This window comes from Epinephelus lanceolatus, chromosome 13 (genome assembly GCF_041903045.1).
Source record: "Epinephelus lanceolatus isolate andai-2023 chromosome 13, ASM4190304v1, whole genome shotgun sequence".
Lineage (NCBI taxonomy): Eukaryota > Metazoa > Chordata > Actinopteri > Perciformes > Serranidae > Epinephelus > Epinephelus lanceolatus.
Window position 1 is genome coordinate 30,530,836 of NC_135746.1, and position 26,691 is coordinate 30,557,526.

General features: G+C 38.8%; 1 protein-coding gene across 1 annotated transcript; it reads left to right on the forward strand.

Annotated features, from left to right (window-relative positions):
- Positions 1-1,422: 1,422 nt before the first annotated feature.
- Positions 1,423-25,247, forward strand: LOC144466591 (uncharacterized). The gene is made up of 25 exons (XM_078174140.1): positions 1,423-1,573; positions 1,717-2,028; positions 2,171-2,449; positions 5,119-5,220; positions 7,047-7,133; positions 7,227-7,255; positions 10,374-10,401; positions 14,675-14,755; positions 14,902-15,210; positions 15,353-15,628; positions 15,795-15,989; positions 16,170-16,256; positions 16,360-16,388; positions 16,744-16,812; positions 17,172-17,312; positions 21,196-21,274; positions 21,421-21,729; positions 21,870-22,148; positions 22,315-22,458; positions 22,652-22,762; positions 22,943-23,032; positions 23,143-23,232; positions 23,494-23,522; positions 24,161-24,313; positions 24,671-25,247. Exons 1-25 carry the CDS (start codon positions 1,510-1,512, stop codon positions 24,812-24,814), a joined length of 3,516 nt encoding a protein of 1,171 aa, XP_078030266.1. The 5' UTR covers positions 1,423-1,509; the 3' UTR covers positions 24,815-25,247.
- Positions 25,248-26,691: the final 1,444 nt, after the last annotated feature.

Consider the following 26,691-nt stretch of genomic DNA (forward strand, 5'->3'; position numbering starts at 1 on the left):
TGGAAGGACCCGGTGATGAAGGTCAGAACCTTTACAGCAACAGGGAGAGCACAGGTGCCACATCACAGGTGCACATCAGAGGCGAAGCCTTTTGGCACGAAACTGTCACTGCGCCAAGCTGGATCTGTCGACACCCCCTGCTGCGCCGCCACACATACACACACACACACACACACACACACACACACACACACACACACAGTGAAGTGGCTGTTTCAGGGTCAAGATGTGGTTAAAGACAACAAGGACATAAAGACATCACAGTCTCTCTGCTCTGCCTCTTCAGCACCACAGACAGCGCCATAGATTCATCAACACACAGCATAGTTAGGCTACATATATTGTGGGGATATTATGGATATTTTTGGATGCATTTGCTCATCCCCTGCTCAGATCAAGTTTCTCATTTGAACAAAATGTTGAATTATCATGTTATACTATGAAATATTTCAGTTTATTAGGTGATAAGTGACCATGCTGTAACATGAAGCTTTCATGTTAAATTGTGATAAAAAGTTTATTGTTAGAAGAAGAAATATTTCTTGTTAGGACGTGGAGTGTTTGATGATGTAATAACATGAAAATATCCTGTCAAACATGAAAAACATCATGTTATAACAATAAACTTTTCATGTTATTACCTGATACTGATCAGTTTTCTTCTGATGTGCCATCACTGAGCTTCTGTAGTCAGTGATGTGAAAGTTGTCAGTTTAAGTGTGTCAGAGTGTTTGTATTGTGTTTCACAGGTAACTGATGATGAAGGTGTGGTGACCTATGAAAACATTGGAGACCATGTTGTCTCTGTCAGACTCCACTGATCAACAACTTCATATCAGCATCAACTCATCAGAGAATGTGATGTGAATGTGTTTGAGTGGGTTTTTCAGCCTTAATAGAGTTAGTAACAGTCAACCCTTTTTATATCTGATAACAATATAAGCTGCAAACAAAGAAATGTTTGGCACTAATTCCAACACTGTGTTTCTTGATTCCTTCATGTGCTAACATGAGCACTCAAATGTGTCTAAATACAGATATAAATGAACCCAAAGGGACCTGACAATGCTGCTGTCATAAGTTTTGGATGTAGATGACCACATACTGTGACTAAATAGAAATACAAATCTGAATCGTCTAACATTTGTCTAAATAACATATAAATGTTCTGGGATTGTTTGGAGTTGGTGCTCTACCTTCAGGCGATTAAAGACAGTTCAATCAGACACTCAACAGTTTGTGTGTCTGATGTCTATGAGGTCATCATCAGAGGGTAAAACCTCCAGAGCTCTGCTGCTGGTGTTAACCACATTCTCACCAAAATACTTCTCCTTCAGTTCTCAGAAAAACACCTGCAAATATACCAACAGGTCTCAGACCAGTAAAACATCATTTATATGTGTTATCTGTGAGGAAGTTAATCATCACAGGAAGTAGATGCTGTGTTCATTTTAAGAAGCAGCAGGTTAGAGACTTTGACAGTTGAGAGCGTGAGACCAAGAGAGAAACATGATGGCTGAATTCAGATGGATTATAATGTCTTTATTTCTGATGCTGCTGTTTAAGTTTACAGGTAAGGATATAACACACATTAACTGAAGAGACATTACAAAACTGTATTGATATTATTAATAGTACTTTATTAAGTATTCTTCCAAGTTTTGTTTGTAACGTGGTGAGTTTAGTGAACTCTTTCTTCATTTCTCTCTTTTTCAGCAGCAGCAATTGAGAAATATTCCTTAGTTGGAGATGAAGTCACTTTGTCTTGTGAAAATGTGACACATGATCAGGATAACTGTGACAGTGCTACATGGTTATTTAGCGATGGAGGAAACACAGTGACACTGTTTGAACACGGGAAGATTCACAGAGAAGCTGAAGCTAAATCAGACAGACTGAGTGTTACAGCAAACTGTTCTCTGGTTATAAAGAAGGTCACACGTGAGGATGTTGGACGTTACACCTGCAGACAGTTCAGATCAGGACGACAAGTTTCAGACTCTCAGGTTTATCTGTCTGTTGTTACCAGTGAGTATTTCCATCATAATGTTTTCAGCTCAAACTGTCTTGTTAGAACAATATACTGAAACATTACAATAATTATGATTACAGTGATGAAGTTCATTTTACTCTTGTTGTCTTTCTCTCACAATATCTCCATCTTCACCAGTGACTGAACGTCAGGACACTGATCGGGTCATCTTCTTCTGCTCTGTGTGGATATATGGACACATATGTACCCACACAGTGAAGTGGTTGTATGAGAGTAATCAGAATGACTTGGAGACATCACAGAGTACATGTTCAGCCTCTGTGACATTTACAACATCTGACTATAATCAGAAGTTGAAGTATTCTGAGTTACTGAAATGTGAAGTGACAGATGGTCACACTAAAGAAGTTCATCAGTTCACCTTCAGCCCTCCTCAGTCCTCAGGTGAGAAACCAGGTGAGAACATGATGAGCTGTTTAAAATCATTTCAAACTGATGTGAATAATCACACAAAATGTTTCAATCTGAGGTTTTAATATTTCATCATTCTTTGTCATTTGTTTTATGCAGAAATTTTTGATAAAGTGTACAGTTCTTGCATTTTGTTATTGTATTCATTAAGGTCATGATGCAGCAACAACAGCTACAATATCATCTACAACAACTGAATCACCATCGACAACAGGAAATAAATGGACATCAGTGAAAAGGAGCACATCAGAAGGTACAAACACAGCATCTGAAAACAACAACGATCAAATAAAACAAGTTCAGTGAAGAGAAGTACATACAGAAAGAAAAAAAGTTTTGATGTAAACTTTGTTCATTCAGGTATTTATGAAAGCCCATTTCCGCCACTTGATGGAAAAAAATAAATAAATAAAATAATGACTTACTAAGTCAAAATAATGAGATACTAAGTCAAAATAATGACTTACTAAATCAAAATAATGAGATACTCACTCAAAATAATGAGATACTAACTCAAAATAATAAGATACTAAGTCAAAATAAAGAGATACTAAGTCAAAATAATGACTTACTAAATCAAAATAATGAGATACTAAGTGAAAATAATGACTTACTAAATCAAAATGAGATACTAACTCAAAATAATGAGATACTAACTCAAAATAATGAGATACTAAGTCAAAATAATAAGATACTAAGTCAAAATAAAGAGATACTAAGTCAAAATAATGACTTACTAAATCAAAAAAATAATGAGATACTAAGTCAAAATAATGACTTACTAAATCAAAATAATGAGATACTAACTCAAAATAATGACTTACTAAGTCAAAATAATGAGATACTAAGTCACAATAATGACTTACTAAGTCAAAATAATGAGATACTAATTCAAAATAATGAGATACTAAGTCAAAATAAAGAGATACTAAGTCAAAATAATGACTTACTAAATCAAAATAATGAGATACTAAGTCAAAAATAATGACTTAATAAATCAAAATAATGAGATACTCACTCAAAATAATGACTTACTAAGTCAAAATAATGACTTACTAAATCAAAATAATGAGATACTAAGTCAAAATAATGACTTAATAAATCAAAAATAATGAGATACTAAGTCAAAATAATAAGATACTAAGTCAAAATAAAGAGATACTAAGTCAAAATAATAACTTACTAAATCAAAATAATGAGATACTAAGTCAAAATAATGACTTAATAAATCAAAAATAATGAGATACTCACTCAAAATAATGACTTACTAAGTCAAAATAATGAGATACTAAGTCACAATAATGACTTACTAAGTCAAAATAATGAGATACTAAGTCAAAATAATGACTTACTAAATCAAAATAATGAGATACTCACTCAAAATAATGAGATACTAACTCAAAATAATAAGATACTAAGTCAAAATAAAGAGATACTAAGTCAAAATAATGACTTACTAAATCAAAATAATGAGATACTAAGTGAAAATAATGACTTACTAAATCAAAATGAGATACTAACTCAAAATAATGAGATACTAACTCAAAATAATGAGATACTAAGTCAAAATAATAAGATACTAAGTCAAAATAAAGAGATACTAAGTCAAAATAATGACTTACTAAATCAAAAAAATAATGAGATACTAAGTCAAAATAATGACTTACTAAATCAAAATAATGAGATACTAACTCAAAATAATGACTTACTAAGTCAAAATAATGAGATACTAAGTCACAATAATGACTTACTAAGTCAAAATAATGAGATACTAATTCAAAATAATGAGATACTAAGTCAAAATAAAGAGATACTAAGTCAAAATAATGACTTACTAAATCAAAATAATGAGATACTAAGTCAAAAATAATGACTTAATAAATCAAAATAATGAGATACTCACTCAAAATAATGACTTACTAAGTCAAAATAATGACTTACTAAATCAAAATAATGAGATACTAAGTCAAAATAATGACTTAATAAATCAAAAATAATGAGATACTAAGTCAAAATAATAAGATACTAAGTCAAAATAAAGAGATACTAAGTCAAAATAATAACTTACTAAATCAAAATAATGAGATACTAAGTCAAAATAATGACTTAATAAATCAAAAATAATGAGATACTCACTCAAAATAATGACTTACTAAGTCAAAATAATGAGATACTAAGTCACAATAATGACTTACTAAGTCAAAATAATGAGATACTAAGTCAAAATAATGACTTACTAAATCAAAATAATAAGATACTAAGTCAAAATAAAGAGATACTAAGTCAAAATAATGACTTACTAAATCAAAATAATGAGATACTAAATCAAATTAATGAGATACTAAGTCAAAATAATGACTTACTAAGTCAAAATAATAAGATACTAAGTCAAAATAAAGAGATACTAAGTCAAAATAATGACTTACTAAGTCAAAATAAAGAGATACTAAGCCAAAATAATGAGATACTAAGTCAAAATAATGACTAAGTCAAAATAATTAGATACTAAGTCAATCATTTCAAACTGATGTGAATAATCACACAAAATGTTTCAATCTGAGGTTTTAATATTTCATGATTCTTTGTCATTTGTTTCATGCAGAAGTTTTTGATAAAGTGTACAGTTCTTGCATTTTGTTATTGTATTCATTAAGGTCATGATGCAGCAACAACAGCTACAATATCATCAACAACAACTGAATCACCATCGACAACAGGAAATAAATGGACATCAGTGAAAAGGAGCACATCAGAAGGTACAAACACAGCATCTGAAAACAACAACAATCGAATAAAACAAGCTCAGTGAAGAGAAGTACATACAGAAAGAAAAAGTTTTGATGTAAACTTTGTTCATTCAGGTATTTATGGAAGCCCATTTCCGCCACTTGATGGAAAAAAATAAGATCTGATAACTCAAAATAATGACTTACTAACTCGAAATAATGAGATACTATCTCAAAATGAGATACTAAGTCAAAAATAATGAGATACTATCTCAAAATAATGACTTACTAAGTCAAAATAATGAGATACTAAGTCAAAAAATAATGAGATACTATCTCAAAATAATGACTTACTAAGTCAAAATAATGAGATACTAAGTCAAAATAATGACTTACTAAGTCAAAATAATGAGATACTAAGTCGAAATAATGACATACTAAGTCAAAATAAAGAGATATTAAGTCGAAATAATGAGATACTAACTCAAAATAATGACTTACTAAATCAAAATAATGAGATACTAAGTCAGAATAACTCAGATATAATATTAGAATCCACCTGGGCAGCTAATTCTAACAGTGTTTGCACAATCTCAGGGAGTGCCGTGATCTGTGATGCATCCATATATCAAATGTGCACGCCGCCCCCTACCGTATTCGATGGGTAGCACGGTCAGCACGGAGCTGAAGAAGAGCGGCTACTGACGTCACTCTCCTGCGCCGCTCAGATTGCCAAATGGTTTTTGAATTATGGGCACTATTTTGCGGGGCAGACCACGAAAGCAAAATAGCAATGTCCTCTTTGTTTTCTTTTTGATTATGGCATAAAATGTGCAGTCTTGAAGAAGAAAATGAAAATGCAAATAGGTTGATTGATTATTATTTTTACTTATGAGTCAAATAATGCAGACACATTCTTAAAATGAAAAAGCATTTCTGCAAATGCATTTTAATTTAAATACTGGTCACGAGTCGCTTCCATACAAACCTCATCAGATGATCATTGATAATTCCTGACCGTGTTCGCTTAATTTTTGCTCCTCTCCAGTTTGTTGAGGTCGGCTGATGTTACACAAACACACCTGGAGGTCTGCACAGAAAAGCCCTGGCTTTCCTTTTCCTCGTCCTCTCCTGACGACCACTCATAATTTAATTCAAATGTAATTTTGGGGAAAATATCCATCTTCTTGGTGTAACGCTAGTGTCAGTTTGTGTCAATGTAGGGAGTGTGACAGTCGGTTAATTAACAGTTGTGTTTATATTTATAACACCTGTGAGCCGAGTGATTTTACTGTTACAAGTCCCAGTGATGTTATACTCTATATCAGCACTCACGGAATGCCTCTCGTCCAGTCAAATTACTTGGTCAGAACTAACTGTTGTATAATTAACTTTATGTCTTAGCCAAACAGAACACTTAAAATCAACACTATTTTACCACATTTTGTAATTTGTAGACTACTTAAGCAGCCAAACATACCCCATACGTCACATCAAAGTGTAGTGTGTGGCATATCCGATGTACATGAGTTATTACCTCATTGTTTTGAGTTAGTATCCCTCAATGATGTTATCCATCGTGACTGAGAGATGAAGAATATGGATTGTCGAAGGCTGTAACTGTACTCATTCATCTCATTATTGGAATTGGTATCTCATTATTTTGACTTAGTATCTCATTATTTTGAGTTATTAGATCTTATTTTTTCCATCAAGTGGTGGAAATGGGCTTCCATAGGTATTAGAGATGTAAAGACAGCACGAAAACACACTAACAAATTGTTATTATCTAAAAAAGAAACAAAAAAAACAAAAAACAACTCAACTACTTTAACAATTCTATCTTCTCTTTCCAGGCTGGTGGAGGTTCATTGTTGTGTCTGTGGGTTTAGCAGCGCTCATAATAAGTGTTGTCACAGTCAACGTATGGACAAGAACTAAAGGTGAGAACATTCACACATGAAACTTTTATGAAGTTTTGATGAACCTGAATTTTCACTGTTGAAGCTAAAGTTGACACTTTTTTGTCTTTTCAGGGAACAAAACACAGATGGATGAAAACATGGTGAGTTTTAAAACTGAATAATCAAATGTGTGTTCAGGTTCTGCTGAATCAACTGTGAACTGTGTTCAGTTTGAAATGTCCCAACCTCAGCAGTCAGTTGGTTGACAGTGGAGGGTCGTCAGCTGATTAAACTATGATCAATGTGCGTTCATCTTAATCGTCTGTACTCGTCGTCCTCCGCTTATCTGGGTCCGGGTCACGGGGGCAGCAGCCTCAGCAAAGAAGCCCAGACTGTCCTCTCCCTAGCCACTTCCATCAGCTCTTCCGAGGGAATCCTGAGGCGTTCCCAGGCCAGTCGGGCGATGTAATCCCTCCAGCGTGTCCTGGGGCGGCCCCGATGTCTCCTCCCGGTTGGACATGCCCGAAACACCTCCCAAGGGAGGCGGCCGGAAGGCATCCTTTCCAGATGCCCGAACCACCTCAACTGGCTCCTCTCGATGTGGAGGAGCAGCGGCTCTACTCCCTCCCGGATGTCCAAGCTCCTCACCCTATCTCTAAGGCTGAGCCCAGCCACCCTGCGGAGGAAACTCATTTCGGCCACTTGTACTCGCGATCTCGTTCTTTCGGTCACTACCCAGAGCTCGTGACCATAGTTGAGGGTTGGAACGTAGATCGAGCGGTAAATCGAGAGCTTCGCTTTCTGGCTAAGCTCCCTTTTCACGACAACGGACCAGTTAAGCGCCTGCATCACTGCTGACGCCGCCCCAATCCGCCTGTCAATCTCCCACTCCATCCTACCCTCACTCGTGAACAAGATCCCGAAATACTTAAACTCCTCCACCTGAGGCAGGACCTCCCCCCCGACCTTGAGTGGGCAATCCACCCTTTTCCGGCTGAGGACCACGGTCTCAGACTTGGAGGTGCTGATTCTCATCCCAGCCGCTTCACAATCAGCTGCGAACCGTCCCAGCGAGAGCTGGAGGTCACTGTTCAATGGAGCTAGGAGGACCACGTCATCCACAAAAAACAGGGACGACATCCTCCCGTCACCGAACCTGACACCCTTCACCACTCGGTTGCGCCTAGAAATTCTGTCCATGAAAGTTATGAACAGAACCGGTGACAAAGGGCAGCCCTGGTGGAGTCCAACTCTCACTGGAAACAGGTCAGACTTACTGCCGGCCACATGGACCAGACTCGCGCTCCTTCTGTACAGGGACTGGATGGCCCTTAGCAAGGGGCCACCAACCCCATACTCCCGGAGCACCCCCCACAGGATGCCCCTGGGGACACGGTCGTAAGCCTTCTCCAAATCCACAAAACACATGTGGACTGGTTGGGCAAACTCCCATGCCCCCTCCAGCACCCTGGCGAGGGTAAAGAGCTGGTCCACGGTTCCGCGTCGGGGACGAAAACCACATTGCTCCTCCTCAATCTGAGGTTCAACTATCCCCCTGTGTGATCCCCCTGTAGTTGGAACACACCCTCTGGTCCCCTTTCTTGAAGATGGGGACCACCACGCCGGTCTACCGCTCCAGAGGCACTGCTTCACTACCTCGGTGACTTCTGCCCCAGAAATTGGATGACCTGCCCTGAGACCCCTGGCTCTGTTTCCTCACTGGAATACGTGTTGGTGGGATTGAGGAGCTCCTCAAAGTATTCCTTCCACCGCCCGGCAATGTCCCCAGTTGACATCAGCAGCTCCCCGCCCCCACTGTAAACAGTGTGAGCAAGTTGCCGCCTTCCCACCCTGAGGCACTGGACAGTTTGCCAGAACCTCTATGGAGCCGATTGATAGTCTTTCTCCATGGCCTCACCGAAGTCCTCCCACGCCCGAGTTTTTGCCTCTGCGACTGCCACTGCTGTGCTCCGCTTGGCCCGCCGGTACCCGCCAGCTGCCTCCGGAGATCCACATACCAACCATGCCCTGTAGGCCTCCTTCTTCAGCCTGACGGCTCCCCTCACTTCTGGTGTCCACCAGCGGGTTCGGGGATTACCGCTGCAACTGGTGTACACCGATGGACATCCTTTTGTTTGAACATGGTGTTCGTCATGGCCAAACTGCGACCCGCACAGAAGTCCAATAACTGAACACCACTCAGGTTCAGATCGGGCAGGCCATTCCTCCCAATCACGCTTCTCCAGGTCCTACTGTCATTGCCCACATGAGTGTTGAAGTCCCCCAGTAGAACAGTGGAGTCCCCGGTCGGGGCTCTGTCCAGCACCTGTCCCAGGGACTCCAAAAAGGGTGGGTAATCTGAACTGTTGTTCGGCACATAAGCTCAGACAACAGTCAGGACCCATTCCCCAACCCGAAGTTGCAGGGAAGCAACCTTTTCGTTTACTGGGGTGAACCCCAACGTGCAGGCAGAGAGTCTGGGGGCTATCAGAAAGCCCACCCCGGCCCTCCGCCTCTCACCTGGAGCAACTCCAGCAAAGGAGAGAGTCCAACCCCTCTCAAGGACTTGGGTTCCAGAGCAGGAACTATGTGTCGAGGTGAGGCCGACTATATCTAGCTGGTAGCGCTCAACCTCTTCCACAAGCTCCGGCTCCTTCCCCGCCAGAGAGGTGACATTCCATGTCCCAAGAGCCAACTTCCTTAGCTGAGGATCGGACCGCCAAGGCCCCCGCCTTGGTCTGCTGCCCGATCCACAAAGTACCGATCCCTTCTGGATCCCTCTGCAGGTGGAGGGCCTGCAGGGGGACGAGCCCATGTAGCCGGTTCGGGCTGGGCCCGGCCGGACCCCATGGGCGAAGGCCCGGCCACCAGGCGCTCATGGGCCCCAACCCCAGGCCTGGCTCCAGGACGGGGCCCCGGTAACCCTCCAGGCCGGGTACACAAGTTCTTGTTGATGTCCATCATGAAGGGTCTTTTGAACCGTTCTTTGTCTGACCCTTCACCCAGAACCAATCTGCCATGGGAAACCCTACCAGGGGCAAAATGCCCCCGACAGCATAGCTCCTAGGGTCGTTAGGGCACTCAAACTCCTCCACCATGATAAGGTGATGGTTCATCTTAAATTAATAAATTACAGTTTAAAGTAAATCTTGAGCTAACTCCCTCCTGGTCATCAGCTCCAGTAACCATCACTCTGGTTCTCTTGAGCAAGGCACTAAACCCCAGCTGTTCCTCTGGAGCTGCTCTGTGTTCCAACACTGATTTGCTCCATTTTCACAGGAGCACATTGAGGAAGATGAAGATGAAGGTACGATGGACTATGAAAATGTCAGAGACACCTCTGCCTCTGTCTGACTCCACTGATCAACAACATCAACTCACCACAGAGTCCACTGCTGTTAAATATCATCTCATCATATTTTACATAAGTAGATAACAATAGAATCATAAGATCATTTTAAGATTTCTGATGACTGAATGTGTTTTCTGTGCCAAGCTGTTTATATTTTAGTTTGACTTGGACAAAGATACTCAAGTCTTGATCTGATCTCACATTAAGAAGCCCCCTGTGAGTCCAGAACCTTAACTTCATCTAACATGACAGATATCTTAATATACTTGTTTATTTTCTAATTGAACATCTTTAATTAATGCTTTAACTTTCCCATATATGTTTATACTTATGTCCATACTGTATTTATAGTCTATACACAGTACTCATGTCATACCTCCAACTGTTTATTCTGTACATAATGTCTTTCTATCAGCATTTCATGAACTGAACACCTGCACTGTGTATATTATACTTATACCTGCTCTGCCTACTGTAACTGCTGCACATGTTCATACTGTATATAACTTAGTGTATTCACAGAAACCCCCACTGCTTTATATATACTACTGCACTTCTGGTTAGATGACTGCATTACTCAGTACTTTTACTCTGTGCAGGAACAATAAAGCTGAATGTGTTCTTGAATCTAAATTGGCTCCTGTTGCAACATCTATCTGTGAGTTTAAGATTTACTGGTTGTTTTTTAAGCTGCAGCAGATTTGCATCACTTTTATCACTCAGTGTACAGAGGAAGTGATTTTGATTGTCTTTCATTTAAACATATCAGACTACAGTGTGTGATTGATGAGCTTTGAGTCTTAATGGAATTTGTAACAATCTTGTCTTTGTTATGACTGATGATAATGTAAATTGCAAATATCAAAAGTGTTAATATTCAGTTTTATAGTGTGCTTTGCAGCTCTCTCTCCATTTCCTCATTCCTCACTGACCTCTTACTGTAGCTGTAATATGACTCTGTAGCTGATGAGGTGACCTTAAACTGCTCTGTGTGGACATATGGAGTGTGTAGACACACAGTGAAGTGGCTGTATGTGGGTAAAGACAGAGACATGAAGACATCAGCCCCTGACTGCTGGGGTCACTGTGGCTTCTTGAGATTTCACTTTTTTAAGTATTCTACACATTCCCACTTCCTTGTTCATGTTCACAGAGACACAGTGAGCAAATGAAAAACCTCCAAACCACAGGTACATTTCACACATCTTAAACGTCCAAGTAGTCGTCTCTGCAGTGTCACATTCTGCCTCTCTGTCCCTGCAGCCACATTCCCACTTCGTCAAACCTGTTCACAGAGACACAGTGAGCATATAGCATTAAATACTTGCAAACCACAGTTGAAGTATTGATGTCAAACACACCCAGCCACCTCTGTCCTCACTGTTTAGCTGAACAGTGGAGCACAAAATGTGTATTTTTGTCTCAACAACATGAACAGACCTGCTGCTTCATATTGTGGAGGGTTGATACTTGACAGTTAAATACACTTCAGTCAGGACACTCATCAGTGTTTTCACTGTTTGTTGCAGCGAGTCTCAGTGACCCCAAACTTTCCAGGGGTTAAAGTAGTTTATAACACATTTTGATAAGTGTCTCTTTGTCTGGACTGTCTGTTCCTGTGAGCCTCATGTGTTTCTGATCTGATCATCATTAGAGGCTAAAACCTCCAGACCTCTGCTGCTGGTGTTAACCACATTCTCACCAAAACACTTCTCCTTCAGTTCTCAGAGAAACAACTTCAAGCTCAACGTCATCCAAATTAGCTTCAACTTGCAACTGATGTGTTTCTGATGAGCTGAACTGAGTAATGTCACACCTACACAAGTGTTAGCCACTGGTAGTGTTTCCATTGTCAGTATGTTAAAAATGAGATGATGATGTCAGAATCAGTCCTGCAACACTTCCTCTCAACCTGCAGGTCAGTGACACTTCTGCAAACTAACCAGGCTCAGATAGTAGCTGCATGTGTGTGTGTGCATATATTTGTTTTTGCAGACCATGTGTTTATACATTATGTGTGCATTTGTAAATTTGAGTGTATTTATGTATGCATGAGCAGATACATTGGGTCTAACACCTCTGTTTGCACTGGGCTCTAACATTTGTCTAAATTAAATACATGTATCTATAATGACAAGAAGAATGCAGAGAAATGCAATAACTCAGATTCATGGTGGATGCACACAATGTATCCTCATACAATGTTCGTATTGTATCTCACAAATTGAGGCCCAGTGATTGAGTGCCAATACCAAGTACGCAGGGTCAGTTTAGTAACGTAAAGTTATGTAGGTTAGATTTAGGACAAGAATCATAGTTGGATGCCATCAAATTACATACTTAATGTAACGTTACGTAGGTTACAGATCTAATTGGACCCAAAAAATCAGGCCCAGACCAACATGAACCTGCACAGTTTCTGTCCAAGGCCTGAGCTCAGCCCATGGCAGCAGTTTTGGGCCCCAGTCCCATTAAACACCTAAATTACTACTGTGAAAGAAATATATATTCTTTATATTAAAACATATATTACAAGCTAAGGGCTTATGTGTTTCCTTGAAGCATTTCTCCTTCCTCAGGAGGAATTTACACAGATGAAAAGTTGACATGCTCCACCTACAGAAAAAAACACTATGAGGAAGTGACTCCATCTTAACCACAGGTTCTATAATTAGCACTGGTTTAGAGACTTGGACAGTTAGAACAGCAGAGATACACAGAAGCAGCACGATGGCAGAATTCAGATGGATTAAAACATATTTATTTTTCATCCTGGTGCTTCAGTTTACAGGTAAGGATACATATATCATCTGTAAATAACACAAATATTTTAAGTCTTTCTCACATTCTCTCACAATATCTCCATCTTCACCAGTGACTGAAGATAACAACACTGATGAGGTGACATTAACCTGCTCTGTGAGGACATATGAACGATGTCGACACACAGTGAAGTGGCTGTTTCACGGTCAAGATGTGGTTAAAGACAACAAGGACATAACGCCATCACAGTCTCTCTGCTCTGCCTCTTCAGCACCACAGACAGCGCCATAGATTCATCAACACACAGCATAGTTAGGCTGCATATATTGTGGGGATATTATGGATATTTTTTGGATGCATTTGCTCATCCCCTGCTCAGATCAAGTTTCTCATTTGAACAAAATGTTGAATTATCATGTTATAATATGAAACGTTTCAGCTTATAAGGTGATAAGTGACCATGCTGTAACATGAAGCTTTCATGTTAATATGTGATAAATAGTTTATTGTTATACAAAGAAATATTTCTTGTGTTTGATGATGTAATAACATGAAAATATCCTGTCAAACATGAAAAACATCATGTTATAACAATAAACTTTTCATGTTATTACCTGATACTGATCAGTTTTCTTCTGATGTGCCATCACTGAGCTTCTGTAGTCAGTGATGTGAAAGTTGTCAGTTTAAGTGTGTCAGAGTGTTTGTATTGTGTTTCACAGGTAACTGATGATGAAGGTGTGGTGACCTATGAAAACATTGGAGACCCTTTTGTCTCTGTCAGACTCCACTGATCAACAACTTCATATCAGCATCAACTCATCAGAGAATGTGATGTGAATGTGTTTGAGTGGGTTTTTCAGCCTTAATAGAGTTAGTAACAGTCAACCCTTTTTATATCTGATAACAATATAAGCTGCAAACAAAGAAATGTTTGGCACTAATTCCAACACTGTGTTTCTTGATTCCTTCATGTGCTAACATGAGCACTCAAATGTGTCTAAATACAGATATAAATGAACCCAAAGGGACCTGACAATGCTGCTGTCATAAGTTTTGGATGTACATGACCACATACTGTGACTAAATAGAAATACAAATCTGAATCGTCTAACATTTGTCTAAATAACATATAAATGTTCTGGGATTGTTTGGAGTTGGTGCTCTACCTTCAGGCGATTAAAGACAGTTCAATCAGACACTCAACAGTTTGTGTGTCTGATGTCTATGAGGTCATCATCAGAGGGTAAAACCTCCAGAGCTCTGCTGCTGGTGTTAACCACATTCTCACCAAAATACTTCTCCTTCAGTTCTCAGAAAAACACCTGCAAATATACCAACAGGTCTCAGACCAGGAAAACATCATTTATATGTGTTATCTGTGAGGAAGTTAATCATCACAGGAAGTAGATGCTGTGTTCATTTTAAGAAGCAGCAGGTTAGAGACTTTGACAGTTGAGAGCGTGAGACCAAGAGAGAAACATGATGGCTGAATTCAGATGGATTATAATGTCTTTATTTCTGATGCTGCTGTTTAAGTTTACAGGTAAGGATATAACACACATTAACTGAAGAGACATTACAAAACTGTATTGATATTATTAATAGTACTTTATTAAGTATTCTTCCAAGTTTTGTTTGTAACGTGGTGAGTTTAGTGAACTCTTTCTTCATTTCTCTCTTTTTCAGCAGCAGCAATTGAGAAATATTCCTTAGTTGGAGATGAAGTCACTTTGTCTTGTGAAAATGTGACACATGATCAGGATAACTGTGACAGTGCTACATGGTTATTTAGTGATGGAGGAAACACGGTGACTCTGTTTGAACACGGGAAGATTCACAGAGAAGCTGAAGCTAAATCAGACAGACTGAGTGTTACAGCAAACTGTTCTCTGGTTATAAAGAAGGTCACACATGAGGATGTTGGACGTTACAGCTGCAGACAGTTCAGATCAGGACGACAAGTTTCAGACTCTCAGGTTCATCTGTCTGTTGTTACCAGTGAGTATTTCCATCATAATGTTTTCAGCTCAAACTGTCTTGTTAGAACAAGATACTGAAACATTACAATAATTATGATTACAGTGATGAAGTTCATTTTACTCTTGTTGTCTTTCTCTCACAATATCTCCATCTTCACCAGTGACTGAACGTCAGGACACTGATTGGGTCATCTTCTTCTGCTCTGTGTGGACATATGAACAGTGTCCACACACAGTGAAGTGGTTGTATGAGGGTAATCAGAATGACTTGGAGACATCACAGAGTACATGTTCAGCCTCTGTGACATTTACAACATCTGACTATAATCAGAAGTTGAAGTATTCTGAGTTATTGAAATGTGAAGTGACAGATGGTCACACTAAAGAAGTTCATCAGTTCACCTTCAGCCCTCCTCAGTCCTCAGGTGAGAAACCAGGTGAGAACATGATGAGCTGTTTAAAATCATTTCAAACTGATGTGAATAATCACACAAAATGTTTCAATCTGAGGTTTTAATATTTCATCATTCTTTGTCATTTGTTTTATGCAGAAGTTTTTGATAAAGTGTACAGTTCTTGCATTTTGTTATTGTATTCATTAAGGTCATGATGCAACAACAACAACATCAGCAACAACAACAACAACAACAAAAACAACTACAAAATCAACATCAACAACTACATCATCAACAACAACTGAATCACCATCGACAACAGGAAATAAATGGACATCAATGACAATGAGCACATCAGAAATGACAAACAACACAGCATCTGAAAACAATCAGACAAAACAAGGTGACTGAACAACAGAGCCACATCTACAGTTAAAAGAGACATTAAAAATATATTTTACAGATGCTGACAGACTCTTTGTTAATGTAGATATTAGACATACAGAGACAGCCCAAGGACACTAACAATCAGCTTATCATCAAAAACCCTCAGACTTCAGACACTTCTAACTTCTCTTTGCAGATTGGTGGAAGTTCATCGTTGTGGTTGTGGGTTTAGCAGCACTTATAATTATCACTGTGGCTGTCATCAGATGCAAGAGAACTAAAGGTGAGAACGTTCACAGGAAAAACTTTAATAAATGAAGTCTGATAAACCTGGATTTTCACTGTTGAAGCTAAAGTCAACTCTTTGTTGTTGTTTTTGTTTTCAGGGAACAAAACACAGATGGAGGAAAACATGGTGAGTTTTAAAAGTAAATGCTCAAACTTTAATATAGTGCTTTGATACATAAATGGAAGCAGGGTTTATGGTTTGTTCAGGACCTGAACTGTGTGTTACTAAAGTGTATTTGAAGAGACTGAGGTTAAACACTGCAGTGACTCAATGTGGTCTATAAACCAGTCAGGACACAGTGAGATCACACACTACACCCAGTACAAAGCTACACTCATATACAAGTTATGTTTGTATTTCTTCTCTGAAGAAGAAGAAGGAACTGTGATGCAACTAGAATTGAAAAAAATTAATTAAGCGTAAGAGTGAGTCAGTATGTTACATGTTACTGAGCAGTCATTATGTTGTCTCCTCTGTGCAGGCTGATCCTGAAGCTGATGTTTCCTACGCCTCCATCAGCTACACCAAGAACACAGGCCATAAAGCCAAGGTCAGCTGTATGACTGGTTATACTGGTGATGTTACTGATTTTAACATTAAAGTCCATATAGATTTATGATGAATTATTCTGATGTCAGTCCAAAACTAAAGGCCAGGATGACATGACATTTGCTGTGAGTGTTCATGGTCACCAGATGATAAATGCTGGTGTTTGTTGGAGACTCTGTTACCTTTCCTGTGCAGTAGCGCCACCATCAGACCAACATGTCAACTTCACACACAAGATATTTCATCATCTAATCAGCAGATAAAAGCTGCTGCAACTACAGTTGTTTGATGGCAGCAACATCAGGAAGTTGTGTTAAGTTTATGTGTGAGTCATTTATGAGTTGTACTTTTTCCCTCCAGGTCCGTGTTGATGATGATGATGATGATGATGATGATGATGGTGAAGGTGATGCAGTGACCTACAGCACTGTGAAAGCTCCCTCCTCTTCTTCTGCTGGAGCCTCTGCTCATCCCAGAAACCTCTACGTTACCATCAACAAACCAACCAAATAAGATGTTACTTATTAAATGCAACATGTTTTTATAACAACTGCAGGATTGTTTGGATCATAAATTCAGAATTTTAAGTGAGCAGAATTATAATAAGCATGATCTCAGTTGGTCATGTCATGCATTTGCTTGGCTTAACTGTAGCAAAGTGAGAACACAGCAGCAGCAGCAGCAGCTCTATGACACATTGAGGGAGTTGAAGCTCCCTCTAGAGGTGGAGAGTGTATAAAAAGGAAGCAGACATATTGGATGTATATACTGTATTCTTAGTGCTGTGTCCCTGCATGGGCACAATGCAGGTTTTGTAACATTGAATCTTGTTTGTTTTGTTATACCATTTCATTGAATATTGCTTTTTGCTGAGTGAATTTGATTAGCCATGTTATGCTTTAATGAATAAATGATTAGTGTATGGTTATCACCTTGTGAGTGGGATGGATCTTTATGTGTTTGGTGTTTTTAGTCTTTATCAGTCTACAGGCAGAAAAACTGTTTGGCCAAATTAAATACTGCAGGAAATTCTCCTGCTCAGCTTTTTTACATTTCAAACACAACACTTTTTCCATTTCTCACCACAGAGTGGCGCCAAAGATCCTTCACAACATGTGGAGCTCTCTGCTGTCCACTCACACTGTACTGCATAGCCAAAACTATGTAAACACCCAAACATACACACATATGTGATTGTTGACCATCTTACTCCAAAACCATGAATAACACACTGTATGCTGCTGAAACTGAATGTTTGAAAGAAGTAGCATAAAGAACATAGTTAAAATAGATATACTGTGAGGATAGAAAGAAGAAAAAGACAGAGAAGGTGGAGTGATGAAAAAATGATATTAGTGTCTACATTTATCTGGAAATCAAGTCCCAGTGCACCACCCAGGGCCGGCCCAAGTCTTCATGGTGCCCTAAGCAAAATTTGATTTTGGGGCCCTCTATTACTGCCAATAATACTGATTATTGATCATTCACACACCTACTATAAGTTATTTCATGTTCTACTCGGTCATCACTTGTAAAACTAGAGGTGGGAACTTTTTGTTGTAGTTAGATTGTAATCCACAGTGATTAAGGCCATGGAAGTAGACAACAGATTTTCAAACTTGCAGAAAAATCTTTCAATTAATATTTGGCAAAGTCAGCAACCCCCCCTACTGGTCACACAGAGAATCAATACGTAAAACCTCAAAGAGCAGCCTGGCATGTTTTACCCATCTATGGTTTTTAATCTGAAATGGTAGCAAATTCAGCTACAAGAGCAGCCTGGGGTCGATTTGCTCTTAATATTCAAAGTGATATAGTACTAAGTGGGATACCAAATGTCATCTAGGCCAACTAAAAGTAACAAAATAAACCAGTCTTTACTGTAAACACAATCAGCTTTATATTTTTTTTTTTTTTAATAAACTGCAACAGCAAATGTACAAAAACAGACAGTATTAAATAAAATTTAAAAAAAAATCAAACAAATACTTAAATAATGATGTAAATGAACAGTGGCACCTGAAACCAGGTAACAAAAATGGTTTATAAATAAAATAAAATTACAAAGGCTGTTTTGTTGTTAACTTAGCAGGTTGAGCTGAGGTTGTAGCAGACACAGAGGGGACAGTGGGCACAGAGGATGGGTCAGAGGATGGAGATGGATCTAAGATGAAAAACAACAACAACATCAAAAGTTTTCATAATGTTGAAAATGCTTCCGTCAGGTATTTTTACAAAGCCTTTTGGTCCACATCAGGGGAGGATCCGCAGGAGGTGATAAGTCACAGTTTGGCTGATGGCAGACTGCCTCTCAGCTGCCTCAATCTACCTCTCAGCTGCTTCAGACTATCTCTCAGCTGCCTCAGACTACCTCTCAGCTGCTTCAGACTACAGACTACCTCTCAGACTACCTCTTAGCTGCCTCAGACTACCTCTCAGCTACTGGAGAGGATGCATTTGGACATATATGGAATTAAGGCTTTCCTGGATATTACTTTTTCAGATGTGTTGCTTTAACTGAAGTGGACTTATTTATCTTCTGATCTGTGTTGTAGTCTGTGACTGTCTTTGTTGCCAACTGTTGTAAATGTAAAAGAATTTTATCTCAATTAATGGGTGTTTAAAACTCTCTCTGTCTCTCTGTCTCTCTCTCTCCCTCTCTCTCTGTCTCTCTCTCTCTCTCTCAAAAACAAAGACACACCACAAACTTGCCTCTGCTCAGCTGTCCACTGTTTTGTTCTCTCTGCTCTCATAGTAAACTTTCTCTCAGCCAGGTTGAACACCTCTGTTTGTTTGCACTGGGCTCTAACATTTGTCTACATAACATATACAAACATCCAAAATGACAAGATAACACTCTCTCCACACTACAAACTTGTCTCTGCTCAGCTGTTCACTTTTTGTTCTTTCTGCTCTCATAGTAATTTTTGTCAGTCACTGTGGCTTCTCGAGACTTCTCTTTTTCAAGTATTCTACACATTTCCACTTTCTCAGACCTGTTCACAGTGACACAGTGAGAATATAGCATGGTAATACCTCCAGATCTCTGCTGCTGTTGTTTAAGCCTGTAAGGCCCACTGTTGTAAAATTACAACATCACTTTTAGCTGTCCCAAAAAGAAACCTAAAAATGTTTTTTTAAAGACCATATTTACATAGTCATTAGGTCCTATTGTTTAGCCTTGCAATGCCATTGGATGGTAAATGTGTAAATAGGTCTGGCCATCAGGCCATGAACTTTCCTGGATGCACATCTCTCTGTTTTACTGAACTGGATATATCAACACTAAAGTAAGTAAAATCCCTGAAATATTGTTTTTTGTTGTTGTGATTATTAGAATGTCTAGAACAGGAAAATACTAAATCATTGTTGAATGTATGCATCAAATTAGATTTTCAGCTTGTTATGTCTTTGTTATAATTTTACAGAGTTGGGTGAGGATGGGAGTCAAAATAGCACATACACCTTGCACATTACATGGGGACAATGCACTTCTCAAATGTTCACATATGGTAAAATACTTACTTATTACTACTAGAAATATAATGTATTTGATGATTTACAATTTCTAAATGTGTTTTTTTCTGTTTAGACCAGATTTGAGTAATTCTGAATGATTAAATGATTTCTTGTTGTGGTATTTCAAGCCCTTTCAGTAGCAGTATTTGAAACTGTGGCTGTATTTTATCAGAAAAAATACATATACAACTGTTTTTCTGGGCTTTGGACAATTTTTTTTGCTCTATTTGCTATTTTTGGGTTTTACTTAACCACATTCTCACCAAAACACTTCTCCTTCAGTTCTCAGGAAAACAACTTCAAAGACACAATGAGGAACCAACAGGTCTCAGACCAGTAAAACATCATTTTATCTGTGTTCCCTCCCAGCTGCTACAGTGTCACCATATTGCAACACAGACATCAAGAGTGAAATTCTGCTGGGCGAGGAGTTTGACTCTTCACCTGTCTGTTCATGTGTGCTGTCAAACATCACCATGAATCCTGTCTGGTTTCTAAACTTGTCCAAAATACTGCAGCGAGACTTCTTACAAGAACTCAAACATGTACACACATTTCCCCTATTCATGCTTTATTGCACTGGTTACCTGTGGTGTTCAAAACTGCCCCGTCATACATCAGTGACCCTCTCACCCTTTACACCCCTTGTCTACTGTTGTCATCACTGTCAATCAGTGTAGATTAGAAAGTCAGCAAAATGCATCAAACTTAATACAAGTTAATATCACACATGAATTCAACAGCAAACAGAGGAGAGAAGACACAGACTGAAGGCAGTATGAGGAAGTTAATCATCACAGGAAGTAGATGCTGTGTTCATTTTTAAGAAGCAGCAGGTTAGAGACTTTGACAGTTGAGAGCGTGAGACCAAGAGAGAAACATGATGGCTGAATTCAGATGGATTATAATGTCTTTATTTCTGATGCTGCTGTTTAAGTTTACAGGTAAGGATATAACACACATTAACTGAAGAGACATTACAAAACTGTATTGATATTATTAATAGTACTTTATTAAGTATTCTTCCAAGTTTTGTTTGTAACGTGGTGAGTTTAGTGAACTCTTTCTTCATTTCTCTCTTTTTCAGCAGCAGCAACTGAGAAATATTCCTTAGTTGGAGATGAAGTCACTTTGTCTTGTGAAAATGTGAAACATGATCAGGATAACTGTGACAGTGCTACATGGTTATTTAGTGATGGAGGAAACACAGTGAAGCTGTTTGAACACGGGAAGATTCACAGAGAAGATGAAGATAAATCAGACAGACTGAGTGTTACAGCAAACTGTTCTCTGGTTATAAAGAAGGTCACATGTCAGGATGTTGGACGTTACAGCTGCAGACAGTTCAGATCAGGACGACAAGTTTCAGACTCTCTGGTTGATGTGTCTGTTGTTGACAGTGAGTATTTCCATCATAATGTTTTCAGCTCAAACTGTCTTGTTAGAACAATATACTGAAACATTACAATAATTATGATTACAGTGATGAAGTTCATTTTACTCGTTGTCTTTCTCTCACAATATCTCCATCTTCACCAGTGACTGAACGTCAGGACACTGATCGGGTCATCTTCTTCTGCTCTGTGTGGATATATGGACACATATGTACCCACACAGTGAAGTGGTTGTATGAGGGTAATAAGAATGACTTGGAGACATCACAGAGTACGTGTGTAGCCTCTGTGACATTTACAACATCTGACTATAATCAGAAGTTGAAGTATTCTGCGTTATTGAAATGTGAAGTGACAGATGGTCACACTAAAGAAGTTCATCAGTTCACCTTCAGCCCTCCTCAGTCCTCAGGTGAGAAACCAGGTGAGAACATGATGAGCTGTTTAAAATCATTTCAAACTGATGTGAATAATCACACAAAATGTTTCAATCTGAGGTTTTAATATTTCATCATTCTTTGTCATTTGTTTTATGCAGAAGTTTTTGATAAAGTGTACAGTTCTTGCATTTTGTTATTGTATTCATTAAGGTCATGATGCAGCAACAGCAGCTACAATATCAACAACTGAATCACCATCGACAACAGGAAATAAATGGACATCAGTGAAAAGGAGCACATCAGAAGGTACAAACAACACCGCATCTGAAAACAACAATGATCAACTAAAACAAGGTGAGTGAAGAGAAGTACACACAGAAAGAAAGAGTTTTGATATAAACTTTGTTCATTCAGATATTAGAGATGTAAATACAGCACAAAAACACACAAACAAATTGGTTATTATTTAAAAAAAAAACAAAAACCCTTAACTAATTTAACACTATCTATCTTCATTTTGTTTCTACTTTCTATTGTATTCATTAAGGTCATGATGCAACAACTACAACAACTACAATATCATCAGCAACAATTGAATCACCATCTACAACAGGAAATAAATGGAATCTGAAATCTGAAAACAATCAGACAAAACAAGGTGACTGAACAACAGAACCACATTTACAGTTAAAAGAGACATTAAAAATATATTTTACAGATGCTGACAGACTCTTTGTTAATGTAGATATTAGACATACAGAGACAGCCCAAGGACACTAACAATTAGCTTATCATCAAAAAACCTCAGACTTCAGACACTTCTAACTTCTCTTTGCAGATTGGTGGAAGTTCATCGTTGCGGCTGTGGGTTTAGCAGCACTTATAATAATAATCACTGTGGCTGTCATCAGATGCAAAAGAACTAAAGGTGAGAACATTCACAGGAAAAACCTTAATAATTGAAGAAGTTTGATAAACCTGGATTTTCACTGTTGAAGCTAAAGTCAACTCTGTTGTTGTTGTTGTTTTTGTTTTCAGGGAACAAAACACAGATGGATGAAAACATGGTGAGTTTTAAAAGTACATGCTCAAACTTTAATGTTCCTCAGTTGGAAGAAGCAGTTTTGTGTTAGCTGTTTGGAATGATGCTCCAAGGACATCGCTGAATCAAAAATAGCACCTAGGTTCCTGAGCTTTGGCAGGACAGACGAGCCTGGAGCACCAATATGCTGCTTAATCTCGGGAATACTGCTTTCTGGGGCGATAATTAATGTTTCTGTCTTGTCTGAGTTCAGCTGCAGATAGTTGTCACTTAACCACTGTTTGATGTTAGTCAGGCAGTTAAATAAGGAAGACAGCTTATGGGACTCAGTGGCCTTGAATGAGCAGTACAGCTGGATGTCATCAGCATAGAGATGGTAAGATACATTGTTGAACTGTCTGATTATCTGTCTAAGAGGAAGTAAATACGAGAGGAACAGAATAGGTCCCAGGACAGAACCCTGAGGTACCCCACATGACAGCCCTGTGGTTTCAGACATAATCTGATTTGCAAAACACTGAAACTTCTGTCAGAAAGGTAAGAGGAAAACCACTTTAACACCAGGCCAGACAATCCAACCAGATCATGGAGTCTATTTATCATATTATTATGATCAACAGTGTCAAAGGCTGATGAAAAGTCTTGTAAAACCAGAACAGTGTATTCACCAGAATCAGCTGACATCAAAATGTCACTGGAGACTTTAAGTGGTGCAGTTTCTGTAGTTTCTGGAGTACTTGGTGCAGAAACCAGACCGAAATATGTCAAAGACCTCGTGATTCTCTAAAAACATTGTAAGTTCCTCTGCTACAACTTTTTCTACAATTTTTGACATGTATGGCAGTTTTGAAATTGGCCTGTAATGGTGGTCTATAAACCAGTCAGGACACAGTGAGATCACACACTACACCCAGTACAAAGCTACATATACAGGTTATGTTTGCATTTCTTCTCTGAAGAAGAAGAAGAAGAAGAAGAAGAAGAAGAAGAAGAAGAAGGAACTGATGCAACTAGAATTTTATCAAATTAATTAAGTGTAAGAGTGAGTCAGTATGTTACATGTTACTGAGCAGTCATTATGTTGTCTCCTCTGTGCAGGCTGATCCTGAAGCTGATGTTTCCTACGCCTCCATCAGCTACACCAAGAACACAGGCCATAAAGCCAAGGTCAGCTGTATGACTGCTTATACTGGTGATGTTACTGATTTTAACATTAAAGTCCATATAGATTTATGATGAATTATTCTGATGTCAGTCCAAAACTAAAGGCCAGGATGACATGACATTTGCTGTGAGTGTTCATGGTCACCAGATGATAAATGCTGGTGTTTGTTGGAGACTCTGTTACCTTTCCTGTGCAGTAGCGCCACCATCAGACCAACATGTCAACTTCACACACAAGATATTTCATCATCTAATCAGCAGATAAAAGCTGCTGCAACTACAGTTGTTTGATGGCAGCAACATCAGGAAGTTGTGTTAAGTTTATGTGAGTCATTTATGAGTTGTACTTTTTCCCTCCAGGTCTGTGTTGATGATGATGATGATGATGATGATGAAGGTGATGCAGTGACCTACAGCACTGTGAAAGCTCCCTCCTCTTCTTCTGCTGGAGCCTCTGCTGATCCCAGAAACCTCTACGCTACCATCAACAAACCAACCAAATAAGATGTTACTTATTAAATGCAACATGTTTTTATAACAACTGCAGGATTGTTTGGATCATAGATTCAGAAATTTAAGTGAGCAGAATTATAATAAGCATGATCTCAGTTGGTCATGTCATGCATTTGCTTGGCTTAACTGTAGCAAAGTGAGAACACAGCAGCAGCAGCAGCAGCAGCAGCTCTATGACACATTGAGGGAGTTGAGGCTCCCTCTAGAGGTGGAGAGTGTATAAAAAGGAAGCAGACATATTGGATATATATACTGTATTCTTAGTGCTGTGTCCCTGCATGGGCACAATGCAGGTTTTGTAACATTGAATCTTGTTTGTTTTGTTATACCATTTCACTGAATATTGCTTTTTGCTGAGTGAATTTGATTAGCCATGTTATGCTTTAATGAATAAATGATTAGTGTATGGTTATCACCTTGTGAGTGGGATGGGTCTTTATGTGTTTGGTGTTTTTAGTCTTTATCAGTCTACAGGCAGAAAAACTGTTCGGGCAAATTAAATACTGCAGGAAATTCTCTTCCTCAGCTTTTTTAGATTTCAAACAACACTTTTTCCATTTCTCACCACAGACTGGTGTCAAAGATCCTATCTGAGTAGATTTACATTAACGTGATGATGTTTAGCATGAAGATATATGGCTTTGGTGGTCAGGGAGGTTGTTGGTTGTGGAAGTTTGAAGGCAGCGTTCAGGATGAACAGTGCAGTTGTTATCTTTCTGAAATCCACTGTTAAAGTCAACACTGTTGTGGAGTGAGGAATAAGATAAGATACACCTTTATTGATCCCATAATTGAGAAATTCCAGTGTTACAGCAGTCAAGGGGAAAGAGTCAGATTAAAGATTTCAAAATTTAAACTTAAAAACTAAAAAACTAGTCATGCAAAATAAGTACAAAAATACAAGAAACAGCAATAAATAACAATAATAATAATAATAATAATAATGAGCAGCTCTGAATAGCTCTGAGAAACACACATGTAACAGTTTCCCCCTCTTGAATCCAGCAAAAAAGATCATCCTGTCTAACCTGCCACCCTTTATCAGTGACGAGGTGTTGGAGAGGGAGCTGTCACGTCATGGTCAGATTGTGTCCGCAGTGAAAATGCTTCTGTCAGGTTGTAAATCAGCCAAATTAAAGCATGTTGTTTCATCTGGGAGATAAGTGTACATGACAAAGATGAGCTAAATGTTGTAATGACATTATAGTTGATGGTTTCGACAATTTTAGCAGCGACAGAGACAATGAAGTGTTTTGGCTGCAGGCAAGAAGGGCACCTAGTAGGGGCGTTGGTAGCATAGTGGATAGTGCTGGTGCCCCATGTACAGAGGCAATGCCTCGCTGCAGCGGTCGCATGTTCAGCTCCGGCTTGCAACCATTTGCTGCATGTCAGTCAGAGGCTGGGTCTGGGATCTTGCTTCTTGTGTCCAGTAGGTTTATGAGATCACTTTGTGTCAGTAGGAAATGTCTTTATTATGGGGTGAAACCTCAGAGTGCATATTGGCACTTTGATACTGTTTTGATACACGATGGTCACTTTAGAGGATGTTTCAGGTTGGGTTTTTTTTTTTGTTTTTTTTTTGGGAAACAATGGAAGTTCAGAAAATCTCAGTTTGCGTCCCTTCAGCCATGGTGAGATCTTGGAATTAAACTAATTCAACAGTTTTGTAATCGATACAATTTCAATGTCACTAGAGGGATCACACAATCAAAGTTAGAGTTAATGGTGGTTCAAGTGCTTCTTTTATGGTTAATGTTGCACTCTGGAAAACAGGGATAAATAATCACACAAGTGATGCAGTGTTTCCTCAACCAGAGCTTTAGTGAAGTGAGGCAAATCATATTTTACAACAATACCTTCATTGAAAC

What these genes read in the sequence shown, in the direction of transcription:
- LOC144466591 (XM_078174140.1), top strand. Translation starts at nt 1,510, where the DNA reads ATGATGGCTGAATTCAGATGGATTATAATGTCTTTATTTCTGATGCTG. An exon ending in GCTGCTGTTTAAGTTTACAG is followed by an intron (nt 1,574 to 1,716) that starts GTAAGGATATAA and finishes TCTCTTTTTCAG; the next exon opens with CAGCAGCAATTGAGAAATAT. An exon ending in GTCCTCAGGTGAGAAACCAG is followed by an intron (nt 22,149 to 22,314) that starts GTGAGAACATGA and finishes GTATTCATTAAG; the next exon opens with GTCATGATGCAGCAACAGCA.